The sequence below is a fragment of the Salvelinus alpinus genome, chromosome 2 (genome assembly GCF_045679555.1).
Source record: "Salvelinus alpinus chromosome 2, SLU_Salpinus.1, whole genome shotgun sequence".
In the NCBI taxonomy this organism is placed as follows: domain Eukaryota; kingdom Metazoa; phylum Chordata; class Actinopteri; order Salmoniformes; family Salmonidae; genus Salvelinus; species Salvelinus alpinus.
In genome coordinates this window covers 71,606,614-71,617,470 of record NC_092087.1, presented here as the reverse complement: position 1 = coordinate 71,617,470, position 10,857 = coordinate 71,606,614, and the positions used below count along the sequence as shown (strand labels likewise).

At 41.2% G+C, this 10,857-nt stretch overlaps 1 protein-coding gene across 1 annotated transcript; it reads left to right on the top strand.

Moving 5' to 3' along the window:
* Positions 1–1,068: 1,068 nt before the first annotated feature.
* On the top strand, positions 1,069–10,846 carry LOC139567654 (interferon gamma receptor 1-like). The gene is made up of 7 exons (XM_071389047.1): positions 1,069–1,315; positions 4,678–4,795; positions 7,626–7,807; positions 8,777–8,928; positions 9,112–9,271; positions 9,480–9,622; positions 9,881–10,846. Exons 1-7 carry the CDS (start codon positions 1,249–1,251, stop codon positions 10,265–10,267), a joined length of 1,209 nt encoding a protein of 402 aa, XP_071245148.1. The 5' UTR covers positions 1,069–1,248; the 3' UTR covers positions 10,268–10,846.
* Positions 10,847–10,857: the final 11 nt, after the last annotated feature.

Here is a 10,857-nt window from a genome sequence, read left to right as displayed (position 1 = left end):
AGCGAGGGCCAGCCAACGAGAGCATACAGGTCGCAGTGGTGGGTAGTATATGGGGCTTTGGTGACAAAACGGATGGCACTGTGATAGACTGCATCCAATTTGCTGAATATCCCCGACAAGCCTGAATATCGGTCGAATATTCGAATATTCAACCAACCTGAAACTGTCTTTACCTCGGTACCAGAAATCCAGCTATGTATCATTTTTCCTTGATAGACAAAGGCCTGAAATGTATATGAAGCTCTTATTGGGGTGGCAGGTAGCCTAGTGGTTAGAGTGTTGGGCCAGTAACCGAAAGATTGCTGAATCGAATCCCTGAGCTGACAAGTACTGTAAAGATCTGGCGTTCTATCCCTGAACAAGGCAGTTAACACACTGTTCCCCGGTAGGCCATCATTGTAAATAAGAATTTGTTCATAACTGACTTGCCTAGTTACATTTTTTTAAATGGACCATGTGCTACAATGTCATCCCTATGCCTGTACAACAATCCTAGCAGTTTCAAAAGTTTTCCAAGGTGGGCATTTGATGTCACTTTCACAAGGGTGCAATGAACAACATTCATTGTGAATTGCTTGTGTCAATTAATTGTTGTTATGTTAAGTTTGACCACAAATCAGCAGTAGGAGGTGGCATTGATCAAGGTAGGCTGACATGTTTTTACCTGTCCTCTGATGTCCTGTGACTGGAGAGAGATTGGGTTGAGGTCAAGCACCCGATTAGCCACCAATCACCCCATTAAAAGGTGGAAAAATCTTACCAATCACACCATTCATATTGTGAATATGGTATCCCACACGTGGCTAATCGGCTGCGCCAAGGTGTGACCTCCGCATGTTTCTTGTACTCAACTCCGCATGTTTCTTGTACTCAACTCAGATGGGACGGACATATAGTCCTTTTAGGATATATTTAGTTCAGTTAACTGCCTAATAATTGCTAGAATTTTCCCCTAGGGTAGACATATATTCTACAGAAGTCTTTAGAATTAATTAGAATGAAATGAGGAAACGGAGGTGTGTCAATTCGAAGAAACTGTGAGGAAATACACCTCTGTTATTTCCTGCCAGAGAAACTGCGTCTAGTTACGTCAACGACCGATACTACTCTGATAACACATTTTAGCTCTGCGGTTCTGTCTTTTAATTTAGGTTAAATGTAGATTGCTGTTTTTTTTTTAAATCTAAGAATAAGTATCAAATTGTTATTTCGGTTTCTTACATTTCGTGGATTAGTAATTCAAAAGGCATGATGTTGGCTTTTTGTGGTTCACTGACATTCCTGATGGTTTTGGTCACAGCGGTTTCCACACTGGGTAAGTTGGTTAACCTGGATGAAAACTTAGAAAACTACATTGCTTTGATTGAAGAACAATGTGGGTTGTTATTATTCTGATTACAAATAGGAAGGGATGATTTGCGGTAATAGGCTTAGCTATGTAATAATACTGTAATAACAATTTTGTCTGTAGGTTATCTTTTTAAGTCATGGTGTTTTGCCCACTTGTAATAATTCGACACACTATGTACTAAATCAGCTCACATCATCTTTTGTCAGTATCCTAACCTCGAAATGTCCACAAATGATGTTAGAAAAATACAAATGGGCAGTAATTCTGAGAAGTCTGCATGTGTTTGAACCTGTCCTTAGAATAAACCGACTCTACAGTCCCCCCCCCCCCCCCATTATGTCTCATCCACCTTGTTTGAACCTGTCCTTAGAATAAACCGACTCTACAGTCCCCCCCCCCCCCCCCCCCATTATGTCTCATCCACCTTGTTTGAACCTGTCCTTAGAATAAACCGACTCTACAGTCGCCCCTCCCCCCCCATTATGTCTCATCCACCTTGTTTGAACCTGTCACTTAGATATAAACCGACTCTAGCAGGCAACTCCCCATTATGTCTCATCCGCTCCTCAATTCTAACTATTAAAACCACAGGTTGTCAAATTAGTCTTGTATTGAATTCTAACATACAGTCGGTAGGCAACAATTTGCTTAGGACATAGCTGTTAGGCCTAAATAAATGTAATTTGATCTTACATTAGTTTACCTAAACTATAATGAAATGTTAACATCAGATTCCGTGGTATCATAATAAACCAAATCAAATTGTATTAGTCACATGCACCGAATACAACAGAGCCCCTAACCAACAATGCAGTTGAAAAAGAATATGGATGAGAATAAGAGATAAAAGTAACAAGTAATTAAAGAGAAGCAGTAAAATAACAATAGCGAGACTGTATATATATACATGTGGGTCCGTGTGACTCAGATACAGAGCATGGCGCATGTAACGCCAGGGTTGTGAGTTCATTCCCACGAGGGACCAGGATGAATATGTATGAACTTCAATTTGTAAGTCGCTCTGGTAAGAGCGTCTGCTAAATGACTTAAATGTGACTATGCAGGGGGTACCGATCAGAGTCGATGTGCAGGGTACTGAGAGAGTATGTACATACGAGATGATAGCGAGAGTAGCAGGGGGGGGGGGGCGCAATGCAAATGGTCTGGCTAGCCCTTCGATTAGATGTTCAGGAGTTTTTTGGCTTGGTGGTAGGAGCTGTTTAGAAGCCACTTGGTTTAACACGGGTGTGGTGTGTGGTAAATCCCTGGACTGGTTATCTTCTTGAGTGCTTGCTTGGACTGTTAAACACTCCTGACCTGACGAAGAAACGTTGTCAATAAAAGTGATAATTCAGTGCAGACCTTTCTGTTATTTTCAAGTAGGCTCATAAAACAAACATCAGTACTTTACTGTGATAAGCATGAGCAGGACAATGCTTAGGTGCTTTCTGCAATTAATTGTGGGTAAGGCAGTGTTGCAAAATGGGTTTAAGAGTTTATGAGAAGGAATTTTGAATGAATGCAGATGGGCAACAATGTAGCCCAACTCACCTGGACAAAGTAACACTCTTATTTGCTTCCTCATTGCTGCCAATATTTACCTGGCATTTTCAAGGAGGACAAAAGCAGTGTCTTATTACATTACAATTGGCTCATTCATCCCCCTCCTCTCCCCTGTAACTATTCCCCAGGTCGTTTCTGTAAATGAGAACGTGTTCTCAGTCAATTTACCTGGTAAAATAATGCAAAAACATATATAAATTAAAAAAGTTAATGGAGATCTCTGATTGAGATGAGAGTTGTGACGTGTCGTTTGGTTGAACATATAGCTGTCTAACAGAAATTGCCCAAGGTGCTGACATGAGGAAGTTAGTGTTGCTCAATCACACTTTGATTAACAAATTATTTCATTTGATTTAGTGTGTATAAAGGAGTTGGTTATTTAGCAACAAAACCGACGCTTGCACAACTATGGGGCAAAACAGACAGGGTTGGCTTAGATTGTTGACAACAAACTATATTCATCCTTCAAATGTTTATTGAAAACAAACAAAATCATATCAAAGCGCTTTCGCCCCCATCGGTGAAAGTGCATCATTTTCGTGATGCGATTGATTGGGGCAGAAATCTGTGTGTTGTTGTGATACTTGATAGCCAGATAGTTAGCAACAATTACAAGAAGCTGCCATATGGGGAATCGTAGGTGGCTCGTTTTATCTTGTTATTGATACCATCCCTTAGAAAAAAGATTGCAGTTCTGAAACTGCAGGAAACGTGCAGTAACTGCAGTAAACTGTGGTATTTTGGACCCAGTAGTTGCAGAATAATTGCAGTGTACTGCAGTTACACTGGAAAATTACTGCAGTAAAAAAACTGTTATTTTGGAAGTAGTGTTTGCATCATACTGCATTTATACTGCACTCTAACTGCAATTATAAACTGGGTGGTTCGAGCCCTGGATGCTGTTTGGCTGAGCCCTGAATGCTGATTGGCTGACAGCCGTGGTATATCAGAACACATACCACAGGTATTACAAAACATGTATTTTTACTGCTTTAATTCCATTGGTAACCATTTTATAATAGCAATAAGGCACCTTGGGGGATTGTGACGTATGGCCAATATACCACGGCTAAGGGCTGTGTTCAGGAACTCTGCGTGGCGTTGTGCATAAGAACAGCCCTTAGCCGTGGTATATTGACCATATACCACACCTCCTCAAGCCTTATTGCTTAATTATACCACAGTGCACTGCAGTTATAGTTATAGTGCACTCTGACTGCAATTTGTTTTCATAAGGGATGTTTTGAGGTGTTTTGACTATCATGCATATGCTAAAATGTGCTAGCTAGTTAACCATCAACTGTAATGATGTATTTGAGAGACAAGTGCTCATTGTGCAAATGTATTTATAAGAAAAATAATGATTTGTTTTGTAGTCTAGATGACACCAATGGAGGATTGCCTTATTTAGCTTATCCATGGGGGTGGTTACAGAGGAAACGGGTTGCATCATCTCAGGGGCATCAACAAGCAGATACTGCATACATTCAATCTTCAAAGTTTAGATCACATATTGTCTTGAAATTATACCTATGATTGAATACATAACTTTACCAAGACAGGTGGAACTGTTTCGCCTTTGCTCCAAAGCTGTTGCCATGAACAACCAGTCTAGTCAATGTACTCTGGGGAAGGTTCCCTTGGTACTAACCCTCATGAGCAAAGCCTCAAGATGTTAACACTGAGACTACCTGCATGGCAGATTCTTCACATTGCCTGCATAAGCCTACTAACTAAATGTAATGTCTTCTTTTCCTGGACAGTTCCACCTCCAGAAAATGTGACAGTGAGCTGCAACAACTTTCCGACAACTGTTTATTGGAACTACAGTGAACTGCTTCGTCAACCTCTCTTCAAATTGAAAATAAGTAGTGATCTCAAGTGAGCTCTGCTGGTATTCTAATGAGTAGTAGCTACTACAGGCTACTGCTGACTTGGTTTTGGATGACTTCATAATGGCTTACATATGACATATACACCATGGTAGGAGGCTGGTGGGAGGAACTGTAGGAAGATGGGCACATTGTAATGGCTTGAATGGAATGGTACCAAACACACATAAAGAACATGTTTGACTCCGTTCCAGAACTCCATTCCAGCTATTACGATGAGCCCGTCCTCCTATAGCTCCTCCCAATAAGTTCATCTGATATACACTATGGAAGAACAATGAGGGACAGTGTCCCAGACACAGATTAAATCTAGTCATGAACTAAGAAGCATGTTACAATGGAGATTCAAATATATTTAAATCCAGGACTAGGCTTAGTCTGTGTCTGGGAAACCGGCCCTGAATGTTTATTCATGTTTGTAATATCATGCTTTAATTGTTGATGAAATATGAGTTTGTCTAACTATACTGAACAAAAATATAAACACAACCTGTAAAGTGTTGGTCCCATGTTTCATGAGCTGAAATAAAATATCCCAGAAATGTTCCATACGCACTAAAGAAATATTATTTCTCTCAAATTTTGTGCACAAATTTGTTAACGTCGCTGTTAGTGAGCATATCTCCTGACAGTTGTATCATATAAAGAAGCTGATTAAACAGGATGATCATTACACAGGTGCACCTTGTGCCGTGGACAATAAAAGGCCACTCTAGAACGTGTAGTTTTGTCACACAACACAATGCCACAGATGTCTCAAGTTCTGAAGGAGCATGCAATTGGAATGCTGACTGCAGGAATACCCAACAGAGCTGTTGCCAGATAATTGAATGTTCATTTCTCTACCATAAGCCACCTCAGAGAATTTGGCAGTACTTCCAACAAGACTCACAACCGCAGACCACGTGTAACCACGCCATCCCAGGACCTCCACATCGGACTTCATCACCTGCGGGATCGTCTGAGACCAGACACATGGACAGCTTATGAAACAGTGGGTTTGCACAACTGAAGAATTTCTGCACAAACTGTCAGAAAACTTCTCAAGGAAGATCATCTGCGTGCTCGTCGTCCTCACCAGGGTCTTGACATTTTATCGGTAGATACTGTTACGAGATCCTGAGGGCCATTGTCGTGCCATTCATCCACTGCAATCATCTCATGTTTCAGCATGATAATGCACGGGCCCCATGTCACAAGGATCTGTACACAATTCCTGGAAGCTGAAAATGTGCCAGTTCTTCCATGGCCTACATACTCACCAGACATGTCACCCATTGAGCATTTTTTTGGGTGCTCTGGATCGACGTGTATTGCAGCATGTTCCAGTTCCTGCCAATATCCAGCAACTCCGCACAGCCATTGAAGAGGAGTGGGACAACATTTACATTACATTTTACATTTAAGTCATTTAGCAGACGCTCTTATCCAGAGCGACTTACAAATTGGTGCATTCACCTTATGATATCCAGTGGAACAACCACTTTACAATAGTGCATCTAACTCTTTTAAGGGGGGGGGGGGGGGGGGGGGTTAGAAGGATTACTTTATCCTATCCTAGGTATTCCTTAAAGAGGTGGGGTTTCAGGTGTCTCCGGAAGGTGGTGATTGACTCCGCTGACCTGGCGTCGTGAGGGAGTTTGTTCCACCATTGGGGTGCCAGAGCAGCGAACAGTTTTGACTGGGCTGAGCGGGATCTGTACTTCCTCAGAGGTAGGGAGGCGAGCAGGCCAGAGGTGGATGAACGCAGTGCCCTTGTTTGGGTGTAGGGCCTGATCAGAGCCTGAAGGTACGGAGGTGCCGTTCCCCTCACAGCTCCGTAGGCAAGCACCATGGTCTTGTAGCGGATGCGAGCTTCAACTGGGACAACATTCCACAGGCCACAATAAACAGCCTGATCAACTCTGTACAAAAGAGATGTGACGAGTTGCATGAAGCAAATGGTGGTCACACCAGATACTGACTGGTTTTCTGATCCACGCCCCTATTTTTTTTTAAAGGTATCTGTGACCATATCTCTATTCCCAGTCATGTGAAATCTATAGATTAGAGCCTAAAGAATGTATTATATGAACTGTAACTCAGTAAATTCCAGTGATTTCCTTATATGAACTGTAACGCAGTAAATTCCTGTCACGTTTGTCGTAACGAGGAGACCAAGGCGCAGCGTGATTTGAATACATTCTTCTTTAATAAATGAAGAACACTTAAACAAACTAACAAAAACGACCGTGAAGCTAATATAACGAGTGCTGACAGGTAAACTACACATAGACAATAACCCACAAAACCAAAATGAAAAATGGCAACCTAAATAGGATCCCCAATCAGAGACAACGATAAACATCTGTCTCTGATTGGGAACCAATTCAGGCCACCATAGACCTATAATAAACCTAGACTAACAAACACCCCTAGATATACAAAAAACCCTAGACAGGACAAACAAGCATACCCACCCTCGTCACACCCTGACCTGACCAAAATAATACATAAAACATAGAAAACTGAGGTCAGGGCGTGACAATTCCAGTGATTTCCTTATATGAACTGTAACGCAGTAAAATCTTTGAAATTGTTGCATGTTACGTTTATATTTTTTTCAGTGTATATAATTTGATTGAAAAGAATAGCATGCGTATGTTATGGGCATCAGATACCTTAACCACAGGGATTAGCCTGTTACCTGAAACGATATCCTAACAGAGCTATCTGCTTATTCAACTATGACACATGATCTGTTGACAGTTTCTAACTATGTTTGTTGGTTGAGTGCCGTCTTTCTGTTAAATGTATCTAATGCTCCCTGTTTTTTGTAGTCTTAGTTTTCCGCTGGATTCCACTAAACAGCACCATTATGACCTCTCCCCCTTCATATGGAATGCTAAAGAACTGGATCGCTACTTTGTGACTATAACGGCCAGTGATGAAACGGAGGAATCGGCATCTCTGAAGTCCTCGATATTCACATTTAGTAGAGAGCTTACAGCTGCCATCAAGTGTAAGTACAATGTTTCCAAAAGTGGATTTTCAAAGTGAGCATTGAAAACATACCAATATTTGTCCTCCTTGTAAGAAATGTGATTTCTTTGTGACATAAAAATGACATCCATCCAAGCAACAGAGAGGTACAGTATCAGTCAAAAGTGTTGACACACCTACTCCTTCAAGAGTGTGCAAACTGTCATCAAGGCAAAGGGTGGCTACTTTGAAGAATCTCAAATATAAAATATATTTTGATTTGTTTAACACTTTTTTTGGTGTTATTTCATAGTTTTGATATCTTCACTATTATTCTACAATGTAGAAAATAGTACAAATAAAGAAAAACCCTTTCATGAGTAGGCGTGTCCAAACTTTTGACTGGTACTGTGTATATATGACAAAATCAAGGTACTGTAGTCCTCCAGCTCAGTATATTGAGGAGTCCTCTTCCAGGTCAGTATATTGAGGGACTCCTCCTCCAGGTCAGTATATTGAGGTAGTCCTCCTCCAGGTCAGTATATTGAGGTAGTCCTCCTCCAGGTCAGTATATTGAGGTAGTCCTCCTCCAGGTCAGTATATTGAGGTAGTCCTCCTCCAGGTCAGTATATTGAGGTAGTCCTCCTCCAGGTCAGTATATTGAAGTAGTCTTCCTCCAGGTCAGTATATTGAGGTAGTCCTCCTCCAGGTCAGTATATTGAGGTAGTCCTCCTCCAGGTCAGTATATTGAGGTAGTCCTCCTCCAGGTCAGTATATTGAGGGAGTCCTGCTCCAGGTCAGTATATTGAGGTAGTCCTCCTCCAGGTCAGTATATTGAGGTAGTCCTCCTCCAGGTCAGTATATTGAGGTAGTCCTCCTCCAGGTCAGTATATTGAGGTAGTCTTCCTCCAGGTCAGTATATTGAGGTAGTCCTCCTCCAGGTCAGTATATTCATTACTGCAGGCATTTTCTCTAACTCTACTCTAATACCCTTTTCATTTTATCTCAGGCAAGTTGGATTTCCCTGCTGTAAAAGTGTCAATGAAGGATATGGAGGTCACAGTTAGCTTCGACAACCCTTACCACCTGTACACAGAACTGAAAGAGTCTAGCATACGTGAAGACGACAAACTCCTCCTTTACCATGTAACCTATGAAAATGTAAGTATGATGAAAATTGCCCTTAATTGTTTACAATCTACAGTATACATACAGAGGGTACACACTGGTCATATCCATTGAATTACTTTGCTCAGTGCATAAGTAATGATGACTAATGGATACTTAACGATGGTGTTGACATTAGCTGATTTACTGGTTGCATATTCTTTCTTCTGTCTGCAGACTGAAGGCTCTTCTAAATGTCAGATAAAAGACAAAGTCTGTCGTCATCACTTCACAGTCCGGGAGAACAAGGAGCAATACTGTGTTAGTCTGGAGGAAAATGCAATGAGCCGCAACGTTTTTTTCAGCAGAATAGGACCCATCTGTGGCTATGAAGACAGTAAGTACACTACCTTTGTTGACATTACATTTTTTTGTTATATCTGGTCCAAGTAGGCGTTATTTAATTCTAGCGTTTTGTTTGTATGAATTATTGCAGTTTTGATGAATTATTAGTCAAAATGAATAGTGGCTATGGAAAGTTATCTTACAATGACATAGTATGCTAGTTAAGTGATTCAGTGACTGATATGTTTATCTATCTGCAGAAACAATTTCACTGGAATCATCTTTGCTCATGCTTTTGCCATTGTTCATCATTGGCATTGTGGCCTTTGTAGTCTTTGTGACAATAAGGCTCTGCAAGAGAAGTATGCGGGAAAGAAACTTGTCCAATTTTCCAAAGACTTTGGTAAGCGCATAATGTGTATGGTGGGTAACGTGCAATGTATGTATTATGTAGAATGTGTAAAATATAGTGTATATTATGTATACAGCAGTACTGTGTGTCGTATACTATTTTCCCCTCTGGGACAGGTTCATCCTATCTGATGCTTTTGCTTGTTGCTAGAACAGTATATGTTATCGGTTTCTTTTCTGGTCCAAAACAGTAACCATCCACCCTCTGAGCTGACTAATCTCAGGTTGGCTATGTATTATTGTTTCACAGGCTTCAATCCTATCAAACCCACATAACAAGAATATAATGAACCTGCCATGCGAGATCATAGCGCACATAGAACCAGCTACCACCACATCCCAGAGCATGTTGGAAACTTCAGAAGAGGAAGAGGAGGAACCGACCACTAGCGTTGGATTTCCAGCTTACCTTCAATACTCCATTAGTTCTGGGCAGGTGGGAGAGGGCTTATTGGACAGTAGAAGCCAATTACACTCTGTGCTGCTGTGTGGAGATGACTCAGAGGAATCAGACTCAAGGACATTGGAGGTGGAGGACATGGATTTCACAGCCTCTGGCTATGACAGACAACACATCCCTCTACTGGAGGTGGAGATGAGTGCAGGAGATGTAGTGGTGGGCTATGGCCCCACCTGAGCACCTCTGAACTCAGGCCTCTGTAAATCACACCTTTCACTGGATAGATGACAATGACATCACAGAACTGGTTTACCTAGGTACAGTCGTGCCTCACTGATTTTCAATCACGTCTTCAGTGGTGTAGCTCTTCATTCAAAGATTCAATCATAGACACGCTTACTGACAGTTGTGGCTGCTTCGCGTGATGTATTGTTTTCTTAACCTTCTTGCCCTTTGTGCTGTTGTCTGTGCCCAATAATGTTTGTACCATGTTTTGCTGCTGCCATGTTGCTACCATCCTGTGTTTTCATGTGTTGCTGCCATGCTATGTTGTCATCTTAGGTCTCTAGTGTAGTGTTGCGGTGTCTCTCATCGTGAGTTTTGTCTTATATTTTTAGATGACGATTGACACTTTGTAAATTGTTATTTTCTGTTGTTGTATTTCTGTTTTTATGGTCCCTGTGAGATTTCTGGAAATCTATCGCCAGTCCAAATCTGTGGGCTGAACTAATCATCAGTAAACTTCACTCAGGCTATAAAAAACTTTTGGGTTGTTGGGCATTGAAATATAATTGAATAACACTACTCCAAATCAAACAGACTCAGTA

Coding starts and splice junctions, on each gene's coding strand:
- LOC139567654 (XM_071389047.1), top strand. CDS start 1,249: ATGATGTTGGCTTTTTGTGGTTCACTGACATTCCTGATGGTTTTGGTC. Junction 8,929..9,111: donor ACCATGTAACCTATGAAAAT/GTAAGTATGATG, acceptor TTCTGTCTGCAG/ACTGAAGGCTCTTCTAAATG. Junction 9,623..9,880: donor CCAATTTTCCAAAGACTTTG/GTAAGCGCATAA, acceptor ATTGTTTCACAG/GCTTCAATCCTATCAAACCC.